We start from the raw sequence: 24,200 nt of genomic DNA, 5'->3' as shown, positions 1-24,200 counted from the left end.
TATCTCCAAGTTTGCAGATGACACTAAGCTGGGTGGCGGTGTGAGCTGTGAGGAGGATGCTAAGAGGCTAGAGGGTGACTTGGACAGGTTAGGTGAGTGGGCAAATGCATGGCAGATGCAGTATAATGTGGATAAATGTGAGGTTATCCACTTTGGGGGCAAAAACATGAAGGCAGAATATTACCTGAATGGCAGCAGATTAGGAAAAGGAGAGGTGAAATGAGACCTGGGTGTCATGGTACATCAGTCATTGAAAGTTGGCGTGTAGGTACAGTAAGCGGTGAAGAAGGCAAATGGTATGTGGGCCTTCATTGGTAGGGGATTTGAGTATAGAAGCAGGGAGGTCTTAATGCAGTTGTACAGGGCCTTGGTGAGGCCTCACCTGGAATACTGAGTTCAGTTTTGGTCTCCTTATCTGAGGAAGGACATTCTTACTATTGAGGGAGTGCAGCGAAGTTTCACCAGACTGATTCCTGGGATGGCGGGACTGACATATGAGGAGAGACTGGATCAACTGGGCCTGTATTCACTGGAGTTTAGAAGAATGAGACAGGATCTCATAGAAACATATAAAATTCTGATGGGACTGGACAGGTTAGATGCAGGCAGGAAGAAGGTTCCCGATGTTGGGGAAGTCCAGATCCAGGGGTCACAGTCTAAGGATAAGGGATAAGCCATTTAGAACCGAGATGAGGAGAAACTTCTGTCATATATTCAACTGTCATTGAACCCATGTCTAAGCTGACCTAAGTTGTACACCTTGGGAACACTGACCACAGGGGGCGAACTTGTGGGAGGCACTCCTAACCTGGACTTTCCGGTATAAAAGGGGAAGCTCCACCCACCATCTGTCTCTTGAGGTCTTGGTAATAAAGGTAACTGGTCACAGAGTGATCTTCTCTCAAGTATGGGCCTCGTGTGCATTTATACTGTATCATAAGGACATATTATTGGCGACGAGAAACTGGGATTTAAGCCACGCAAGCATGGCCACTAGCAGCACAGAAGAGAGGTACTGTGTTGGTGATGAGTGGGTTGACTTTATTGAGAGACTACAGCAAAGTTTTGTCACTAAGGAATGGTTGGGACAGGATTCGGCTGACAAACGCAGGGCTCATCTCCTGACGGTTTGTGGATCCAGAACGTACTCCCTGATGAAGGACCTTCTAGCGTCAGAGAAGCCGGCGGACAAGACATTTGAAGAGCTCAGTAAGTTGATCGAGGAACACCTTAAACCGGCGAGCAGCATGCACATGGCGACACACCGGTTTTACATGCACTGGCGGCAAGAAGGGCAAAGCGTTCCAGACTTCGTGGCAGATCTCCGGCGACTGCCGAACATATGTAAGTTCCCTGATGCATGCAGAGCGGAGATGCTGCGAGACTTTTTTATTGAGGGCATCGGGCACGCTCGGGTTTTCAGGAAACTGATTGAGACCAAAGACTTGACCTTGGAAGCAGCCCAGACAATTATCTCAAGGGAGGAAGAGACCAGAATGATTTATGGCAAAAACCTTGGCTCAAATACGGCAAACGACCAGGAAGTCAACATTGTCAATGCGGCACACAGTTCTCTAGGCAGACAAGGGCAATCGGACATGCCCTAGCGTGCAGTCGAAGCCAAAGGGGGAATTCAACAGAGACAATGGCTAGCTGAACGGCGATTCATGCCATCACAATGGACAATGCGGCCAGTAATAGGGCCATCAACACCTGTTAATGGTGCGCTTAAGGACAGTTACAGAGACAGTCAGAGCCTATCGACTGGTAATGGACCTTTTGTTTCCAACAATGGGGTCTCTAGCTTATGCTGGAGGTGTGGAGGCAAACACCCAGCCAGAGCCTGCAAGTATCAGCAATATACCTGCAGAATGTGCAACGTCAACGGTCACTTGGCACGTATGTGCAGGAAGCCTGCAGCCAGGTTGATGCACGAGGAGGACAGGCCCAATGTAAGCCCTACGAGGCCAAATAAATACTGGGGGAAATCGCTGGAAGCTGAAGTTCAGCGAGTTCAAGTGGAGCACATAGACAGTTCATATACCAGGACACCACCGATAATGATGAAAGTGCTCCTCAATGGCATCCCAGTATTAATGGAGCTAGACACGGGGTCCAGCCAGTCCCTGATGAGTATCAAACAGTTCGAAAGGTTGTGGGTGTCCAAGGCCAGGAGGCCAAAATTATTGCCGATTGACGCACAGCTACGGACATATACAAAGGAGATCATTCCGGTGCTAGGCAGCGCCATGGTAGTCATGACCCACAAAGATTCGGAGAACAGGTTGCTACTCTGGATTGTCCCGGGGGATAGTCCCGCACTACTGGGGAAGAGTTGGCTTGCTGCCTTGAACTGGAAATGGGGCAATGTCAATCCAAATTGAGCACGCTGCTCGAGCCGCTATACGTGCTCCTATGCAAAGGTTGCGAATGGGTCTGGGGGGACAGCCAGGAAAGGGCTTTTCATAGAGCACGCAATTTGTTATGCTCCAACAATCTGTTAACGTTATATGACCCATGTAAGAAACTTGTTTTAACGTGCGATGCGTCGTCCTATGGGGTCGGGTGTGTGTTGCAGCATGTGAATACCAATGGTCAGTTACAGCCGGTAGCTTATGCCTCCAGAAGTCTGTCCCAGGCAGAAAGGGGCTACGGGATGGTAGAAAAGGAAGAGCTAGCATGTGTATATGCAGTAAAAAAAATGCACCAGTACCTGTTTGGCAGGAAATTTGAGCTGGAGACAGATCACAAACCCCTAATGACCCTTTTGGCCGACAACAAGGCCATAAATGCGAATGCATCGGCCCGCATACAGAGGTGGGCACTTATGTTAGCCACCTATGACTACACAGTTCGGCACAGACTGGGCACTGAAAACTGTGCCGATGCACTCAGCAGGCTCGCACTAGCCACCACTGAGGGGGCAACTGAGCATGATGCTGAGATGGTCATGGCTGTTGAAGCTTTCGAAAGCGAAGGCTCACCTGTGACAGCCCTCAGATTAAAGTCTGGACAAATAAAGACCCGCTACTGTCTTTAGTTAAGAAATGTGTCCTGAATGGGGACTGGGCAGCCACGTACAGGGCATGCCCTGAGGAGTTTAAGCCCTTTCATAGGGGGAAGGATGAACCCTCGATTCAGGCCGATTGCCTACTGTGGGGAAACCGAGTAGTCACGCCCCAGAAGGGCAGAGAGGTGTTTTATCAGAGAACTTCACAATGAGCACCCGGGCATTGTCATGATGAAGGCAATTGTTAGGTCACATGTTTGGTGGCCAGGGATAGATGCAGACATGGAATTTTGTGTTCGCAGGTGCAACACGTGTGCTCAGCTGGGCAATGCACCCAGGGAAGCCCCCCTTAGCCCCTGGTCCTGGCCCGCCAAGCCATGGTCACGCATCCATGTGAACTACGCAGGTCCTTTCATGGGAAAAATGTTTTTGGTTGTTGTAGACGCCTACTCCAAATGGATTGAGTGTGCCATTCTAAATTCAAGCACATCCTCTGCCATGGTAGAAAGTCTACGGGCAATGTTCGCCGCCCATGGTCTACCGGACGTCTTGGTCAGCAACAATGGCCCGTGCTTCACAAGCACTGAATTCCAGGACTTCATGGCAGGCAATGGAATCACCCATGTCAGAATGGCACCGTTCAAGCCGGCCTCAAACGGCCAGGTGGAACAAGCAGTGCAGATAATCAAACAGGGGATGCTCAGAATCTAAGGGGGTTCCCTACAAAGCCACTTATCATACCGCCTGTTGGCCTATAGATCCCAACCACACTCGCTCACAGGGGTTCCACCCGCAGAGCTGCTAATGAAAAGGACGTTCAAAACCAGGTTATCCCTTATACATCCTACTATGAAAGAAATTGTTGAGAGCAGGCATCAGTCACAATGTGACTACCATGACAGGAATGCGAGGGCGCGATGTATTGATGTCAATGACCCTGTTTTTGTCCTTAATTACACTGCAGGGCCCAAATGGATTGCAGGCACTGTGATTGCCAAAGAGAGGAATAGGGTTTTGGTAGTTAAACTTACCAATGGACAAATCTGCCGCAAACACGTGGATCAAACTAAAAGGAGGTTCAGCAACCCCGTAGAAGAAGCAGAGGAAGAACACGACATAGAGTTTACTCCACCACAGGTGACCGAACACCGGAACCAAGTGGAGGAGAGCCCAGTCACTGTGGGCAGTCCGGACAGGCCTGAGGCACCGCAAACAGCAGACACTCAGGCCAGCGCCAAACAACCGGAGCCCCAACTCAGGCGCTCTACAAGGGAGCATAAACCACCAGAGAAACTTAACCTGTGATCCCAATAAGACCTTGGGGGTGGGGGGGGGGGGGGCGCGGTGATGTCATGTATTCAACTGTCATTGTAACCCATGTATAACCTGACCTAAGTTGTACACCTTGAGAACACTGACCACAAGGCGAACTTGTGGGAGACACTCCTAACCTGGACTTTCCGGTATAAAAGGGAAAGCTACACCCACTGTCTGTCTCTTGAGGTCTTGGTAATTAAGGTAACTGGTCAGAGTGATCTTCGCTCAAGTATGGGCCTCGTGTGCATTTATACTGTATAGTAAGGACATATTAACTTCTTCACTCAGACAGTTGTTAACCTGTGGAATTCTCTACCGCAGAGAGTTGTTGAAGCCAGTTCGTTAGATATACTCAAGAGGGAGTTAGATATGGCCCTGATGGCTAAAGGGATGAAGGGGTATGGAGAGAAAGCAGGAAAGGGATACTGAGGTGAATGATCAGCCATGATCTTATTGAATGGTGGTACAGACTCAAAGGGCTGAATGGCCTATTCCTGCACCTATTTTCTATGCTTCTATGTTTCTATGTGGCTGGTCCAGTTAAGTTTCCTGTGAATGGTGACCCTCAGGATGTTGAGGTAGGGGAGTCAAGGGTTATGAGGAACAGAGAGTAAAGTAGAGTTGAGGCCAAGATCAGATCAGCCACGATCATATTGAATGGCGGAGAAGGCTCGAGGGGCAGTATGGTCTACTTGTATTTCTTGTGTTCTTATTCTTATAGATGGTGGGGGATTCGGCAATGGTAATACCGTTGAATGTCAAGGGGAGGTGGTTAGACTCCTGCTTGTTGGAGATGGTCATTGCCTGGCACTTATCAGCCCAAGCCTGAATGTTGCCCAGGTCTTGCTGCATGCAGGCATGGACTGCTTCATTATCTGAGGAGTTGCGAATGGAACACAGATCTCACATAAATTTGACCTACTTGGGACATAGTGACAGGAAAAGGCCATTTAGCCCCTCGAGCCTGTTCAGCCATTCAATTAGGTCAAGGCTGATTTATCTGGACCTCAACCCCATTTACTCACCTTTGGTCCACATTCCTTGATACCCTCACATAACAAAGATCTATCGATCTCAATCTTGAAAGCCTCATTTGACCCAGCATCAAGAAGTTTTCCAGATTTCTATTACCCGTTGAGTGAGGACCACAGAAGAAGTTGGAAAATTTATGCTGGATATATAAATGACAATTACATAGGTTTCATCCAATGTAATATGACAATCCTGGTTCAGCAAATGATGGCTAACTCTGCCTTGCTGAAAACGTATTAACAATTTAACTTTGATTTGATCGAACCTGACTCATCGACCTTTAAAAATATGTTTTAGAAGTTCCTTGCCTGATGCAAACAATATATGCACTGTAAACAATGCTGCATATACTTAGACAAAGGCACAGCTGGTTTCCAAAACATTTTTAAAATAGTTTGATAAAATGTAAGTAAAACTTCAGGTCAGTAAGGCAATGGTATAAATATGTGGACATTTTCAGGACCTCCCTTTATTATTTTGAAAAAGAAGAAAAGAAAGACTTGCATTTATATAGCATCTTTCATGACCTTAGGATGTGATACTGACCAGATAATCTGCTTTTCGTGATGCTGATTGAGAGATAAATCAACTGACGACCTGGCCTCTTCTTCTCCAGCACGTGGTGATCACAATGGCTGTGACCACCCTGGCCTCCTTCCACTCTGAACACCACCCCAAAAATGGACCATTGACCTTCCCGATGCCTGCCCCCAGTCAAACCTCGGATCACCTACCATCTCACCAAAGGACGCTACTCAGCGCCAAGCTTACGGCCCGCATCTCACCGTAGGCAACTAGGCTCATACAGCAGTGCCTGGTCTCCAGTCATTTTGGACCCCCTTGCCACTGGACCAAGACCTTGCTCAGCTAAGCCCGTGTGGTAGCCGGTGGGCAACGACCACCCAACGTTAAAAGAACTCACGCACAGGCATCTTCCACTCCTTTAACATGAAGTTTGAGACCTGGAACGGCAGGACCCTCAAGGACAACTCCAACAGCGACAGGCCGGAACGCCGCACTGCCTAGTTGTCCAGGAACTTAGCCGCTTCGATGTCGACATCGCCACCCTAAGCGAGACCCAGCAGGCAGGGGAAGGCCAGCTCAAGGAACAGGGTGGAAGTTACACCTTCTTCTGGAAAGGGAAACCAGAGGAAGAACGCCGCCTCCACGGAGTCAGTTTCGCTGTCAAAAATGAGCTGGTCGACCACTTCAAAGACTCCCCCTGTGGGATTAACAAACATCTCATGATTCTCCGACTCACCCTATCCCGGAATCAATGCGCCCCAGTCATCAGTGCATACGCCCCAACATTCGATGTGACATATGAGACCAAAGAGGGTTTTTACTCCAGCCTCGAAAAATCCCTGTCCCGCGTCCCTGTGGACAACAAACTAATCCTCCTCGGTGACTTCAATGCCAGGGTCGGCAAGGACACAGACCTCTGGGGAGCCGTGATCGGTAGAGAAGGGGTAGAGAAAACCAACTCCCGCGGTATCCTGCTCCTGACAAAATGTCTAGAACATGAACTTGTCATCACCAACACCTTGTTCCACCAGAGGGACAAATACAAGGCATTGTGGCAACACCCTCGCTCCAAACACTGGCACCTGCTCGACTATGTCATCGTCCGAACCAGGGATCGCAAGGATGTGCACATCACCCGCGTCATGACAGGAGCTGATGACTGCTGGACGGACTACCGCCTAAACAGTTCCATCATTAACATCAACATAGCCCCAAAGCGGCGACGGCAGCAGAAGCAGTGCCGCAAAAAAGTCAATGCCAGGGCACTCAGAAATACAACTAAGAGAGCCCTATACAGCCAGCGCTTCACTGCTAACCTGGCATGCCTTGATGGCCCCGAGACACAGAATGCACACATTGCTTGGTCTGCCCTACGGGCCTCCATAACCAGTGTCTGCGAAGAGACGCTCGGTCACTCAACCAGGAAACATCAGGACTGGTTTGATGAGAATGACCAGGAAATCCAAGAGCTAATAGATCGCAAGCGCAAGGCATTTCTGAGCCTAAAACAATAACCCAACTCGGGAGGCAAGGCAGCATTACAGGCAGCTTAAGGCCGAGGTCCAATAAAAAACCCGTGACCTAAAGAACAGATGGTGGGTGGAGAAAGCACAAAGATACAGCAGCTGGCCGACAGCCATGATGTGCGAGGATTCTTTACCGCAGTCAAGGCCACCTACGGATCAAACTCCCAAGGGCCCAACCCCACTGCTGGCCAAAAACGGAGAGACACTCATCAAGGACACTGAGGCAGTCAGGGCCCACTGGAAGGAGCACTTCGAAGATCTCCTCAACCGAGACTCTGCCTTTGACTGGAGCGTTCTCGACTCCATTCCGCAGCATGCTACCCGCCACTACCTCAGTAAAACCATTGTCCTGCAAAGGTAAAAAAAGCCATAAGACAGCTTAAGCAACAAGGCTACGGGAGCGGCTGGAATTCCTGCTGAGACACTGAAGTATGGTGGAGAGGCACTGTTGGCGCGATTGCATGACCTCATCTCTCTCATCTGGAGGGAGGAGAGCATGCCAGGAGATCTCAGAGATGCAGTGATCATGACCATCTTTAAAAAAGGGGACAAGTCCGACTGCAGCAACTACAGAAGAATCTCCCTGTTATCAATCACTGGGAAAGTCGTCGCTAGAATCCTCCTCAACCGTCTTCTCCCTGTGCCTGTGGAGCTCCTCCCGGAGTCGCAGTGCGGATTTCGTCCCCTACGGCGTACAACAGACATGAATTTTACAGCGCAACAGCTACAAGAAAAATGCAGGGAACAGCAACAACCCTTGTACATGGCCTTCTTTGACCTTACAAAGGCCTTTGACATTGTCAATCGCGAGGGTCTATGGAGCGTCCTCCTCTGTTTCGGCTGCCCCCCAAAAGTTCGTCACCAGCCTCTGCCTGCTCCACGACGACATGCAAGCCATGATCCTTATGAACGGATCCATTACAGACCCAATCCACGTCCGACCGGGGTCAAACAAGGCTGTATCATCGCACCAACCTTCTTCTCAATCTTCCTTGCTGCCATGTTCCACCTCACACTCAACAAGCTCCCCACTGGAGTGGAACTAAATGACAGAACCAGTGGGAACCCTGTTTAACCTTCGTCGTCTCCAGGCCAGATCCAAGACCGAGCCAACCTCTGTCGTCGAGCTACGGAACCCGGACAATGCCTCCGTCTGCGCACATACTTAGGCTGAACTCCAGGACATAGTCAACATCTTCACTGAGGCGTGCAAAAGCATGGGCCTTACACTAAACATCCGTAAGAATTAGGTCCTCCACCAACCTGTCCCCACCACACAGCACTGTTCCCAATCATCACAATCCACAGCGAGGCCCTGGACAACATGGATCATTTCCCATACCTCGGGAGCCTCTTATCAACAAGGGCAGACTTTGACGACGAGATTCAACACCGCCTCCATTGCGCCAGTTCAGCCTTCGGCCGCCTGAGGAAAAGAGTGTTCGAAGGTCTGGCCCTCAAATCTGCCACCAAGCTCATGGTCTACAATACCTGCCCTCCTGTATGGCTCGGAGACATGGACCATATACAGTAGACATCTCAAATCGCTGGAGAAATACCACCAACGATGTCTCCACAAGATCCTGCAAATCCTCTGGGAGGACAGATGCACCTCGACCAGGCCAACATCCCCAGCATTGAAGCACTGACCACACTCGATCAGCTCCGCTGGGCAGGCCACATTGTTGGCATGCCTGACACAAGATTCCCAAAGCAAGCGCTCTACTCCGAACTCCTTCATGGCAAACGAGCCAAAGGTGGACAGGGGAAACTTTTCATGGCCACCCTCAAAGTGAAACATCCCCACCTCCACCTGGGAGTCCCTGGCCAAAGACCACCCTAAGTGGAGGAAGTGCATCGAAGAGGGCGCTGAGCACCTTGAGTTTCATCGGCGAGAGCATGCAGAAACCAAGCTCAGGCAGCGGAAAGAACGTGCGGCAAACCAGTCCCACCCACCCTTTCCCTCAACGACTGTCTGTCCCACCTGTGACAGGGACTGTGGTTCTCATATTGGACTGTTCAGTCACCTAAGAAGTCATTTTTAGAGTGGAAGTAAGTCTTCCTCGATTCCGAGGGACTGCCTATGAAATATTGGCCAGGACACTGGAGATAACTCCCCTTCTGTTCTTCAAAATAATGTCATGGGATCTTTTAGGTCCATCTGAGAGAGCAGACCGGGCTTGGGTTTAACATCTCAACCGAAAGATGGCATCGCCAACAGTGCAGCACTCCCTCAGCACTGCACTGTTACACATCCCTGTACCAATTCTCATTGTAATGTGATAAAGTTGCAATTTTTTTGAAATGTAGTATTTTCAAAAGAATTGTACGCATTTGGAAAATTTTCAGGCTTGTCACAGGCAGATTATTACTTTCCAAATATCTCAACTTTATATTTACAAGGATAAATAGTGAATTTAAAAATGTGACAGGAAACTAAATAGAATTTTTCCCATTGCAGCAGAAGGCCAAATTCTGCTGGTGGAAGAATCATAGAAGCATAGAATGGTTACAGCACAGAAGGAGGCCACTAGGCCCATCGAGCCCAAGCTGGCTCTCTGCAAGAGCACTTCAGCTAGTCCCATTCCCTCACCCTTTCCCCGTAGCCCTGCAAATTTTTTTTTCTTTTAGTAATTTTCCAATTCCTTTTGAAAGCCACGATTGAATCTGCCTCCACCATCCTTTCAGGCAGTGCATTCCAGATCCTAACCACTCGCTGCATTATCGCCTTAAATCTGTGCCCTCTGCTTCTTGACCCTTCCGCCAATGGGAACAGTTTCTCTCTATCTATTCTGTCTAGATTCCTCATGATTTTGAACACCTCTATCAAATCTCCTCTCAACCTTCTCTTCTCTTAGGAGAACAACCCTAGCTTCTCCAGTTTATCTATGTAACTGAAGTCCCTCATCGCGAGAACCATTCTTGTAAATCTTTTCTGCACCCTCTCTAAGGCCTTCACATCCTTCCTAACAGGCGGCGCCCAGAATTGGACACAATACTCTAGTTGAGGCTGAACCAGTGTTTTATAAAGGTTCATCATAACTTCCTTGCTTTTGTAATCTATGCCTCTATTTATTAAGCCCAAGATACCGTATGCTTTTTGATCGCTTTCTCAACCTGCTCTGCCATTTTCAACAATATATACCCCCAACTCTCTCTGTTCATGCACACCCTTTAGAATTGTTCCCTTTATTTTATATTGTTTCTCCTTGTTCTTCCTACCAAAATGTATCACCTCGCACTTTTCTGCTTTAAATTTTATCTGCCACGTGTCCGCACATCCCATAATCAGACTGTCTATGTCCTCTTGAAGTCTATCACTATCCTCCTCACTGCGCACTTTACATCCAAGTTTTGTGTCATCTGCAAATTTTGAAATTGTGTCCTGTACACCCACATCCAAATCATTAATATATATCGAGAAAAGCAGTGGTCCTAGTAACGACCCTGGGGAACATCATAAGAGAGGGTGTTCTCCAAAATAGTTTAATATTCTTATTTTAAAATCTTACCTCAATATGTGTTGAATGTGTAAGTTCCATTGGGAATTCACTAAGAAACTTCTCAATCCACAGTAAACTGAGTCTCTTCAAATTTTCATCATCTTCTCTTAAAGGATAATGCAGCCTAAAAGCTTTTGCCTTTTTGATAACAGTTCCAATTTCATCTAACTCAATACCACCCAATATAATAGCAATAAAAGCATGATTTGCTATTGGGTAAGAAATATTTGTGTTCTCAACCAGATAGGAATTATAATTTACCAAATCTAAGAGTGCATTTGAGAAACACGTACCTCCTATTTTTGCACAAAGATTAGAATAATTGTAGGCAGTGCCATTGTCATAAAATTGAAAGTCTTTGACTTTTTTATCAAGTGATAGAATCTCTTCAAATGCTACTTTTGTAAGGATGTTGCCATCTTTTGAAACAGCAATGAACGAGGCAAATGTCCCCTCTGTGTAAAGCCTCTGTCTGGAGAAGGATTGAGAATCATTGGTAGGAAAATGTTCTTTAATAAATTCTCTTTCAGACTTTGCTGGCCCATTAATAGGAGTGAACTGATCCTCTATGTTATTGCTTTCATTTTGATCAAAAAAACAAAATCCTGCCCCTACTCCTCCAGAAACAAACAGAGGAATCAGCAAGAACCACCAGGGGTTTTGACCAACACAAGTTCCCAGTTTCCTGAATGCTGTACAGAGAGGTTTTTCAATACAGTCCGTCTGACACCAAGCCATAATAAAAATTAGAACTGAAGCTTTGGTCCCAAGACTTTCAACTCAGCAAACTCAATGTTCTGTAAGACAAAGACAGGAATAAGTGATAGAAACTGATTTTCATAACATAGATTTTTACATTTGGGTTACATCATAGAATGCGTAAAACCTGTCAGCAGAATAACCAATTCTGAATTAGAAATCTCTGGGCAGAAAAATTATCCACCATTCTGGTTACCCATGATTGGGCTCAATTCAGTAACAGGAGCTAGGAACTGATAAAATTTGACCATCACAAGTATATCATCAACAACAACAACTTACATTTATATAGCAACCTTAGCATCGTAAAATGTCCCAAGGTGCTTCATGGGAGGGTCACCAAACAAAATTTGACGTTGAGCCACATAAGGAGATATTAGGACAGGTGACCAAAGCTTGGTTAAAGAGGTTCTAAGGAGCATCTTAAAGGTAGAGCGGTGGATAGGTTTAACATAAGATCATAATAAAATAAGAAATAAAAGCAGGAGTAGGTCATAAAGCCCCTCTAGCCTGCTCCGCCATTCAATAAGATCATGGCTGAACTTCTACATCAACACTTTCCCGCCCTATCCCCATATCCCTTGATTCTCTTACTGCTCAAGAATCTATCAATTTCAGTCTTGAATATACTGAACGACTGATCATCCACAGCCCGCTAGGGTAGAGAATTCCATAGATTCACAACTCTCTGGGTGAAGACATTTCTTGTCATCTCAGTCCTAAATGGCTGACCCTGTATACTGAGATTATGACACCTTGTTCTAGATTCTCCAGCCATAGGAAACAGCCTCTCAACGTATACCCTGTCAAGCCCTCTAAGAATTGTATATGTTTCAATGAGATCATCTCTGATTTGTCTAAACTCCAGAGTATATAGGCCTGTTCTACTCAATCTCTTCTCATAGTACAGCCCTCTCATCCCAGGAATCAATCTAGTGAACCTTCATTGCACCCCTTCTAAGGCAAGTATATCCTTCCTTAGATAAGGAGAGTAAAAATGTACACAGTGCTCCAGGTGCAATCTCACCAAAGCACTATATAATTGCAGCAAGACTTCCTTACTCTAATATCCAACCCCCTTGTAATAAAGGCTAACATTCAATTTTCCTTCCGAATTACTTGCTGTACATGCATGTTAACTTTCTGTGATACATGTACAAAGACACCCAAATCCCTCTGAATACCAACATTTACTAGTCTCTCACTTTTTAACAAATCTTCTGCTTTTCCATTTTTCCTACCAAAGTGGATAATTTCACACTTCCACAAATTATACTCCATGTGCCACCTTCTTGCCCAATCACTTAATTGGTCTATATCTCTTTGCAGCCTCTTTGAGTCTACCTCTTACCTTATTATCCCACATAGCTTTGCATCATCAGCAAATTTGGATACATTATACACGGTCCCTTTATCTAAGTCCCCTCATCTGAGGGAGGGAATTCAGGGGCCTAGGGTCTAGCAGCTGATGGCACAGCCGCCAATGGTGGAGTGATTAAAATCAAGGATGCACAGTGATCTCAGAGGGTTGTAGGGCTAGAGGACGTTACAGAGATAGTGAGGGATTGAAAACAAGAATGAGAATTTTAAGATCGAGGCATTGCTGGACCGGGAGTCGATCAGTGAGCACAGGGATGATGGGTGAACAGGGCAAATGGTGGAAGGTATAGCCAGGCAGGGAGGCTTCATTAAGGAGGCCGTCAGCCAAGATTCCATCATGGCCATGATGTCTATGCAATCATCCACAATAAGCTCACAGATGGCAAGGATCTTGTTCACACGTGAATGGGCATTCAGGAGGGTGATGTGGAGAGGGGTGATGATAGCTGATCCACTGGGAGAGTCCAAAGGGCCAGCCCTGGGAGGGGTGAATGGGACAGGTAGGGGACTGGCAAGATTAGCCCACAGCAGATGTGCTGGGCGGGAAGGTCGTTAAGAGAGTAGGAAAGGGAAGATTGGGTTGCTGCTCGTAATGAAGTAGAGACAAGTGTCTCGATGGGCCCTTCGGAGGATGCCAAGGGAGGCATAAAGAGAAGCTTTGCGCTTATCTAAGAGGGATTCAAGCCTGGGATGGCAGCAGGAAAGTACGATGGTCAAGGAGTGCTGAAGCGTTGGGGTACGGATTGGGAGGGGGGCAGAGCACCCAAGAGGAGAGAAATGAAAGGAGGCATGACAACAGGACTGTTATGTATGCAAACCTCACCAATGTGTAAGACTTGCCACCAGGGGGCACACCTATGGGAGACCTAAGGGTCACCTGTGCACCTTGGAGCATGCAGGTAAAAAAGGCAATCCACCATGCTGCTTCCTCACTTTGGAATTACATTAAAGAGACCAAGGTCACAATGGTTTGAGCTTACAACAGTCTTGTGAAGTTATTCTGAACATAATAATTGGCGACGAGTTACAGATCACAAACTTTCACACTGCCATTGGTATTCTTGAGAGATTTGTTGAGGGTGATGATTGGAAAGCTTTTGTTGAGCATCTTGACCAGAACTTCATGGCCAACGAGCTGGACACGGCAGAGACGGCAGTCAAGCGCAGGGTGATTTTTCTCACCGTATGTGGGTCTTCGATATATGGCCTCGTCAAAAGATCTGCTGGCACCGGTCAAACCAATGGACAGGACTTATACAGAGCTATGCACGCTGGTTTGGGAACACCTCAAGCCGAAGGAGAGCATCCTAATGGCCAGGTATCGCTTTTACACGCACCATCGCTCCGAGGGCCAGAACGTGGCGAGCTTTGTCACCGATCTAAGACGCCTTGCAGGACAATGCGAATTTTCCGGATCTTTAGGGGAAATGTTGCGGAACTTTTTCATGCTTGGAATCGGACACGAGGTCATTCTTCGCAAACTGCTGTCTGCCGAATCTCTAGATCTGAGCAAGGCCATGACGATAGCCCAGGCTTTCATATCCACAAACGACAACACGAAACAGATATCTTCACAGCGTTGAAGCTCACTGGCAAGTACTGTGCATAAAATAATGCCTTCAGCAGGCAGAACTGTACATGGCAGGGCCTACACGACCACAGAGGCCAGGCCTAGGGTGACTCAGAGGCTGATGTGGGGTGTGAATGCATATCCATTAACACCATGTTGGTGCTGCGGGGGCAGTCATAGAGCCCATCAATGTCGATTGAAGCACTAGTGTGCAAGGGCTGTGGAACAATGGAGCACCTCCAATGAATGTGCAAACGACCTCTGACTCACCACGTGGCATAGTAAGCAGAGGACGACTGATCCAGCGCAGATCATGCTGAACGCGCAGGAGAGGCAACTCAACCTGAAGATGAAGAGGAAGTGTATGGGGTACACACCTTCACCACCAAAAGCCCTCCGATAATGTTAAAAATTAAATTTAACGGCATTCCAGTCTCCATGGAATTGGACACGGGGGCGAGTCAATCAATCATGAGCCAGAAGGCTTTTGAGAAACTGTGGGGCAACATAGAAACATAGAAAATAGGTGCAGGAGTAGGCCATTCAGCCCTTCGAGCCTGCACCACCAGTCAATAAGATCATGGCTGATCATTCCCTCAATATCCCTTTCCTGCTTTCTCTCCATACCCCTTGATCCCCTTAGCCATAAGGGCCATATCTAACTCCCTCTTGAATATATCCAATGAACTGGCATCAACAACTCTCTGCGGCAGGGAATTCCACAGGTTAACAACTCTCTGAGTGAAGAAGTTTCTCCTCATCTCAGTCCTAAATGGCCTACCCCTTATCTTAAGACTGTGTCCCCTGGTTCTGGACTTCCCCAACATCGGGAACATTCTACCCGCATCTAACCTATTCAGTCCCGTCAGAATCTTATATGTTTCTATGAGATCCCCTCTCATCCTTCTAAACTCCAATGTATAAAGGCCCAGTTGATCCAGTCTCTCCTCATATGTCAGTCCTGCCATCCCGGGAATCAGCCTGGTGAACCTTCGCTGCACTCCCTCAATAGCAAGAACGTCCTTCCTCAGATTAGGAGACCAAAACTGAACACAATATTCAGGTGAGGCCTCACCAAGGTCCTGTACAACTGCAGTAAGACCTCCCTGCTCCTATACTCAAATCACCTAGCTATGAAGGCCAACATACCATTTGCCGCCTTCACCGCCTGCTGTACCTGTATGCCAACTTTCAATGACTAATGAACCATGACACACAGGTCTCGTTGCACCTCCCCTTTTCCTAATCTGCCGCCATTCAGATAATATTCTGCCTTCACCTTGGTGAGGCCTCACCTGAATATTGTGTTCAGTTTTGGTCTCCTAATCTGAGGAAGGACGTTCTTGCTATTGAGGGAGTGCAGCGAAGGTTCACCAGGCTGATTCCCGGGATGGCAGGACTGACATATGAGGAGAGACTGGATCAACTGGGCCTTTATACATTGGAGTTTAGAAGGATGAGAGGGGATCTCATAGAAACATATCAGATAATATTCTGCCTTCACGTTTTTGCCCCCAAAGTGGATAACCTCACATTTATCCACATTATACTGCATCTGCCATGCATTTGCCCACTCACCTAACCTGTCCAAGTCACCCTGCAGCCTCCTAGCGCCCCCCTCACAGCTCACACCACCACCCTGTTTAGTGTCATCTGCAAACTTGGATATATTACACTCAATTCCTTCATCCAAATCATTGATGTACATTGTAACGAGCTGGGGTCCCAGCACTGAGCCCTGCGGCAGTCCATTAGTCACTGCCTGCCATTCTGAAAAGGACCCGTTTATACCGACTCTGCTTCCTGTCTGCCAACAAAGCACAGAGGCCAAAACTGAGCCCGATTCACACAACGCTGCACACTTACACCAAAGAACTCATACCTGTTATCGGCAATGCGGCAGTGAAAGTATCGTACGATGGAATGGTGCATGATTTACCACTATGGATTGTACCAGGTGATGGCCCAATGCTGCTCGGCAGAAGCTGGCTAGGAAAGATCCGATGGAACTGGGCATCAAAGCACTGTCTTCGGTGGATGATGCCTCATGCGCCCAGATGCTAAACATTTCCCGGCGCTATTTGAGCCAGGCATTGATAAGGTGCAGATCCATCTTGTTCCTGGGGCATGGCTCGATCATCATAAGGTCCTAGAAGTCCCATATATGATGCGAGAGAAAGTCGAGATCGAGCTGGACAGACTTCAACAAGAGGGAATCATATCGACAGTCGAGTACAACGAGTGGGCCAATCCAATCGTGCCAGTGCTAAAGAGCGATGGGACGGTCAGAATCTACGGGGACTACAAGGTAATGATCAACCGAGTCTCGTTACAGGACCAGTACCCACTACCTAAAGCGGAGGACCTATTCGCAACGCTAGCAGGGGGAAAGTCGTTCACCAAGCTAGATCTAACCTCTGCTTACTTGACACAGGAGCTGGCTCAACCGTCAAAGAAATTGACATGCAACAACACGCACAAAGGACTGTTCGTGTACCACAGATGCCCCTTTGGAATTCGCTCGGCTGCGGCCATCTTCCAGAGGAACATGGAGAGCCTGCTGAAATCGGTTCCATGCACCATAGTGTTCCAGGACGACATCTTAATCACTGGTCGCAACACCACCGAACACTTGCACAACCTGGAAGAGGTTCTAAAGCGACTGGACAGAGTGGGACTCAGGCTGAAATGCTCCAAGTGTGTTTTCTGGAGGTCGAATTTCTGGAGAGAAAGATTGTGGCAGACGGCATCAGACCCACGGACTCCAAGACGGAGGCCATCAAGAATGCACCCAGACCACAGAATGTGACGGAGCTGTGTTCGTTCCTGGGACTCCTCAACTATTTTGGTAACTTTCTACTGGAGTTGAGCACTTTGCTGGAACCTTTGCATCTATTGCTACGCAAAGGTGACGACTGGGTTTGGGGTAAATCTCAAGAGACAGCCTTTAATAAGGCCAGAAACCTGCTATGCTCTAACAAGTTACTTGTATTTTATGACCCATGTAAATGTTTAGTACTAGCTTGTGATGCGTCGTCGTATGGGGTCGGTTGTGTGTTACAGCAGGCAAATGTGTCAGGCAAACTGCAACCGGTTGCATATGCATCCAGAAGTTTATCCAAGGCCGAAAGAGCCTGCAGTATGGTTGAGAAAGAAGCATTGGCATGTGTATACGGGGATAAGAAAATGCACCAATACTTATTTGGACTCCGGTTCGAGCTCGAAACCGACTGCAAACTGCTCTCAGAAAGCAAAAGTATCAACACCAATGCTTCGTCCCGCATCCAAAGATGGGCACTAACATTGTCTGCGTATGACTATGTAATCCGCCACAGACCAGGCACTGAGAACTGGGCTGATGCCCTCAGTCGGCTACCATTGCCCACCACCGGATGGAAATGGCGCAACCCGCAGACTTGCTTCTGGTAATGGATGCTTTTGAGAGCGAGGGGTCACCCATCACGGCTCGCCAGATCAGGACCTGGACTAGCCAAGACCCTGTACTATCACTAGTAAAAAGCTGCATCCTTAATGGGAGCTGGTCGGTGGTTTCCGTGGAAATGCAAGATTAAATTAAGCTGTTCCACCGACGTAAGCTTGAATTATCCATCCAATGAGATTGTCTCCTAAGGGGGAATCGCGTGGTTTTGCCAAAAAAAGGCAGGGAAATGTTTATACGCGACCTACACAGTACCCACCCAGGCATAATCATGATGAAGTCATGCTTACAAATTGGAGTCATGCGTACATTAATGCAACACTTGCTCACAGTTGAGTAACGCACCCAGGGAGGCCCCACTGAGCCTTTGGTCACGGCCCTCCAAACCGTGGTCCAGGATCCACATAGATTTTGCTGGCCCTTTTCTAGGAAAGATGTTTCTATTAGCATTGGACACTTATATTAAATGGATTGAATGTATAATAATGTCATCATGTATGTCCACTGCTATCATTGAAAGCCTCAGGGCCATGTTCGCCACCCATGGTTTGCCCGACATCCTTGTTAGTGACAATGAACTGTGTTTCACCAGCTCGGAGATTCAACGAGTTCATGACCTGCAATGGCATTAAGCATGTCAGGTCTGCCCCATTTAAGCCCGCATCCAATGGTCAAGCGGAACGGGCAGTCCAAACTATCAAGCAGAGCTTGAAATGCGTAACGGATGGCTCCTGGCAGACCCGGTTATCTCGGGTCCTGCTCAGCTACCGGACACGCCCCCACTCAGTCACCGGGGTTCCCCCTGCAGAATTGTTAATGAAGAGAGCACTCAAAACCAGGCTCTCCTTAGTCCACCCGGATCTCAATGATCACGTAGAAACCCGGCGGCACTGGCACAACGTGTATCATGATTGCACGGCTGTATTACGTGACATTGAGGTTAATGATCCTGTGTTTGTTCTCAATAACGGTCATAGTCCCAAATGGATTGCTGGCACTGTTTTAGCCAAGAAGGGGAATAGAGTGTTTGTTGTTAAACTGTTGAATGGGCAAATGTGCAGAAAGCACTTAGATCAGACCAAACTGACAACCAAGAACAGTTTGAAGAAGACTTTACCATCTATAATCCACACCCAACCAGCAATCGACCTCGCTGTCAACCACAAGGATGAACCCACCATGCCCGACAGTCCGATCAGACCAGCCGTGCTGCCGTGCAGCAATGATCCAACCAATCCACCCATGCCAGGACTTCAACTGAGGCGATCGACCCGGGAACGCAGAGCGCCAGATTGCCTCAACCAATAAATAACTTGCACATAAGACTTTGGGGGGGTGGGGGGGGGTGCGGTGCGGGGAGTATTATTATGTATGCAAGCCTCACCAATGTCTAAGACACCTGTGGGAGACCTAAGGGTCACCTGTGCACCCTGGGCAAGCAGGTATAAAAGGCAATCCACCATGCTGCTTCCTCACTTTGGAGTTACATCAAAGAGACCGTCACAATGGTTTGAGCTTACAACACAGTCTTGTGGAGTTATTCTGAACATAATAAGGAGAAAGGGACCTAGAGGAAGTAAAGAGAAAAGAAAGGGGATATAGAAATGAGGGTCCAGAGCGGCAGCCAAAATGTGCACACAAATGGACATAGATAAGTTACATAGACATGGTTACATAGCAAAATTAAGATAGATATGTCCTCGTAACAAATGGAGAATAAAGAGGAGGCATGGGCCCAAGTTTCCCCAGGAGCTGCTCTGTTTTTTTTGGAGCAACTTGATTTTTCTGGATTTAGTTGCAATTCTGGCCATTTAATTTGCACCAGTGTAAGTGAGTTAGTTAGTTTTTTTTTAATTCAGTTTTTTTTTCAAAAGGGGGCATTCCCAGCCACTTACCCCTGTTTTAGGTGTTTGGCCAGAAAATAGTTGCTCCAAACTAAATTAGACCAGCATATGTTGCCAGTTCTGTCTGCACAGAAAAACCTTACCTAGAGTTAAGAAATCGGCGCAAGTAACTACATTTAAAGCACCAAACAAAGCATAAAAAGTAATAAGCAATTAATTAACAAATAAAATAGAAGGAACCCTGCACCTAAAGCACCAAGACCAAAGTAATAAGCAATCAATAAATAAAAAATAAAAAAAGAAGGAACCCTGCACGTAAAGCACGAAGATGAGTAATAAGCAATCAATAAATAACAAATAAAAAACTAAAAGGAACCCTGCACCTAAAGCACCAAAATCAATCAGTAAATAACAAATAAAAAATAGAAGTCCTACCTTAGGGAACGCAGCAGGTCGCCGATGAGGGAGCCTATTCGACCAGGACTAGGACCCCTCCCACACAGCCTGCAGCGCACATTTGCAGAAACGGCCTGCCAGGAACTACTGCATATGCACGCAGACTCGAGCGTGCATGTGCAGACGTCCCGGCACAGTTTTCAGCGCCGGGACCTGGCTCCATTGGGCCACGCTGCGCCATGACCGAAGAGAGGCTGGGGAGCGGTCAGAATACCAACGGCTTTTTTTGACGCGCTTGGAGGTGGACAAAAACGGCGCACCTCGGGTGAGGGCACCAGAAAAACAGGTTTGGGAAACTCTAGCCCTATAGGAGGAGTCCAAAATGGTGGGATAAAGTTGACGTAGATAGGGTGGAGTCAGCTTGGAGCATCAATGAACTGATGTCCATGTTCAGAGACAGGTGTGGAGGACAAGTTGAAAAGCACTGGTATAATTGGTACTTCCTGTTCTGTTGTACATAGGCAGACTTTTGCAATAATCCAATATGCTTCTTAAACCAAAATAATATATTAAAACTCTGTAAATGCAAAAGGTTAAGAAATGTTACACAATCAGGATACATATATATCCCAGAAACAAAAATGCTTTCATGCATTAAAATTCTGCCAGGAATTTAATTCAATTTAAATTGGACACACGGGCCTCGATATTAACCCCCACCCCCTCCCTAAACAATGGGTTTTACTTTTATTTAGTCTTCTGGAGCCAAAAATGTTCAACCATGTTAAAAATCTAAGCTTGTTTCCATATTCACTCATAAAATAAAACGTATAAGGGAAGGGGGGAGGGGAAAGAGCACTGATAATCATAAAACTATAAAGAAATAAACACAACTGTAGAATATGTTACCTCATATACTGCATGCACACACATAGAATGCAACTATCAGGATAATTATACTATAGGTGTGATGTATTTTATTCTGTAATTTATTTTTTTAATTTGACCTTTGTACAATTTGTAACTGACTTACTCGTGATGTCTGATACAAGTTGTGGTTTCTGCTTTGACCTTACAATTAGTGCTTGTCAACTTAAAACTACACCACAGCAGATGGGACAAAAAGCAGAGCAGTGTCAACCACAGATCAGTGGGGCCAAGTTTCGGCCTGAGTTGCTCCTGTTTTTTTGGAGCAACTGGTTTAGAATGGAGTATCTTAGAAATTTGAATTCGCGGTATTTAGTTTGTTCCAGTTCTAGTCAGTTAGAACAGTTTCACTTTGGAAGAATCTTTTTTCAAAAGGGGGCGTGTCCGGCCACTTATGCCTGTTTTCAAAGTTTAGGCAGTGAAAACTTACTCCAAACTAACATAGAATGGAGTAAGTGAAGATTTTTGTACGTTCGAAAAAACCTTGTCTACACTTTAGAAAATCAGGCGTAGGTTACAAATTAGGCGTAGGGAATGTGGGGGGGGGGAGTTTAAAGGGAAGTTTACAAACATTAAACACTTCAGTTTTACAAATAAAGAGCCATCATCAATAATAAATGATAAATACATCAATAAATCAACCAATAAATCAATCAAAAAAAATTAATAAAAAATTTTAAAAAAATTAAAAAATCAATAAATAAAACATTTTCTACTTACCGACTGCAGAACCGGGAGTCCTCCAACAGCGTGCTGGGACAGCCCCCCCAGTGTGTCTCTGTCAGTGTCTCTATTTCTCTGTCTGTCTGTGTGTGTGTCTCTCACTCTCTGTCTGTCTGTGTCTGTGTTTCTGACAGCGAGGGGAGGGGGAGAAGGGGGGTGGGAGGGGGGGAGGGGGAGAAGGAGAAAGGAGTTGGGGGAGAAGGGGGGTGGGGAGGTGGGAGGAGGAGAGGTGGGGCGAGGATAAGGGGGGGCAGGGAGGGGGAGAAGGGGGGAGAGGGGGAGAAGGGGGGGAGAGGCGTGATGGAGGGAAGGAGAGAGGAGGGAGGGAGGGAAGGAGAGAGGAGGGAAGGAGAGAGGAGGGAGGGAGGGAAGGAGAGAGGAGGGAAGGAGAGAGGAGGGAGGGAGGGAAGGAGAGAGGAGGGAGGGAGGGAAGGAGAGAGGAGGGAGGGAGGGAAGGAGAGAGGAGGAAGGGAGGGAAGGAGAGAGGAGGGAGGGAGGGAAGGAGAGAGGAGGGAGGGAGGGAAGGAGAGAGGAGGGAGGGAGGGAAGGAGAGAGGAGGGAGGGAAGGAGAGAGGAGGGAGGGAGGGAAGGAGAGAGGAGGGAGGGAAGGAGAGAGGAGGGAGGGAGAGAGAGGAGGGAGGGGAGGAGGGAGGGGAGGAGGGAGGGGAGGAGGGAGGGAGAGAGAGGTGGGAGGGAGGGAGACAGAGGAGGGAGGAGGGGGAGAGAGGAGGGAGGGGAGGGGGGGTGGGGGGGTGGGAGGGAGAGAAGGAGAGAGGAGAGAGGAGAGAGGAGAGAGGAGAGAGGAGGGAGGGAGGGAAGGGGGGGAAGGGAGAGAAGGAGGCTGAACGGCCGAGCCCAAGACTTCGGGCTGGATTTACATGTAGGTGGCATCGGGTCTCGGGGGGGGGGGGGGTCGCGGGGTGGAGTCGCAGAGGTCCGGGCGGGGAGGAGAGGGGAGAGTCGCGGAGGTCCGGGCGGGGAGGGGGGGGGGGTCACGGAGGTCCGGGCGGGGAGGGGGGCGGGTCACGGAGGTCCGGGGGGGGGAGAGAGAGTCGCGGAGATCCGGGGGGGGGAGGGGGGCGCGGAGGTCGGGTCGGGTCGGGTCGGTGGGGAAGTAGAGGTCGGGTCGGGTCGGGGGGGGGAAGCAGAGGTCGAGTCGCCGGGGGCGGGGGGGCGGAGGTCGGGTCGCCGGGGCGGTGGGGGATGGGGAGAGCGGGGGTCGCGTTGGGTCCGGTCGGGTGGGAGGAGCCTTATCCATGCAGCCCCAGTGAGGCCATTCGGCCAGGGCTAGAGACTGCGTGCTTCGGGCCCCTCCCACAGTTTTGGGCGCCTGGAGCTACTGCACATGCGTGCCCACTGTAGCGCGCATGTGCAGAGGTCCCGGCACTGTTTTCAGCGCAGGGACCTGGCTCCGGCCCCACAGCTCATGCTGCGCCACGCCCAGCTCCAGAGGACCTGCAGGGAGCCGGAGAATAGGTGAGTTTTTTTTAGGCGCACTTTGTGGCGTGAAAAACGGGCGTCCATGTCCGGGCTGCGCCGTTTTAGGCGCGGCCCGAAACTTGGGCCCAGTATCTCAATTAAACTATAACACATTAACAATAATTACGAACATACAAAAAAACTCAACAAACTTAATGAATAAAAAAAATGGTCTAATTGCCATGGCTGCAGTTTGCAACAGATGTTCGACCATCTTATCGGCGATGTGTACAGATTAACAACGTTGTGTCAACATTATAGTGGCGAAACAGGTTGGTAAAGCATCAAAAATATATAAAGAAGCCTACCTGATGAACGCAGACATTTCCAATTGTAGAAACATATGAGTAAGATCAATTTCTGACAAGTTTTTTAATGCTGTGAACTGGAAATGCCTTTCCTTCTCTTAAGAGGCACAAGCTGCTTCTGGTTTCACTGAGGTAAAATGCAGCATCAGTGACATGTGACTGGCCACAGGGGAAGCAAACTCCAGGAAAGGGCGGAACTCATAAGCACTAGTGTGAGAGATGAACCTGTTTTTTTTCTCCGTAGTGTTTATGCATGCAATTGAATTCACATATTTGAAAATCTAACAGTCCTTAAATGAGGCCCAATTTTGTAAAGTTTTTGATTAACATGGAAATCTCTCACATTTTGCGATGTGGTGCTGGAAAAATTAGGAGTCGACTTTCCAGCCAGTAAAATGTGTCCCACCAGCACAAAGCAGGCATGCAAGGATTGGTAAATTGGCAGGGATTCATTATGCAAGA

The 24,200-nt window shown here is 47.9% G+C and overlaps 1 protein-coding gene across 1 annotated transcript in view; it reads right to left on the bottom strand.

The window, feature by feature from the left end:
- The window catches only part of LOC139263988 (patched domain-containing protein 3-like), a 38,711-nt gene extending 14,943 nt beyond the window's left edge, over positions 1 to 23,768 (bottom strand). Inside the window, exons 1-2 of the mRNA XM_070880085.1 lie at positions 23,739 to 23,768; positions 10,923 to 11,710 (exon numbers count right to left, since the gene is read on the bottom strand). Coding sequence (XP_070736186.1) covers positions 10,923 to 11,651 — 729 coding nt within the window. The 5' untranslated portion in view covers positions 11,652 to 11,710; positions 23,739 to 23,768. The remainder of the gene's footprint in view (positions 1 to 10,922; positions 11,711 to 23,738) is intronic.
- Between the last annotated feature and the right edge of the window lie 432 nt (positions 23,769 to 24,200).

The sequence above is a fragment of the Pristiophorus japonicus genome, chromosome 5 (genome assembly GCF_044704955.1).
Source record: "Pristiophorus japonicus isolate sPriJap1 chromosome 5, sPriJap1.hap1, whole genome shotgun sequence".
NCBI lineage: Eukaryota > Metazoa > Chordata > Chondrichthyes > Pristiophoridae > Pristiophorus > Pristiophorus japonicus.
This window is presented reverse-complemented; position numbering and strand designations above follow the sequence as displayed.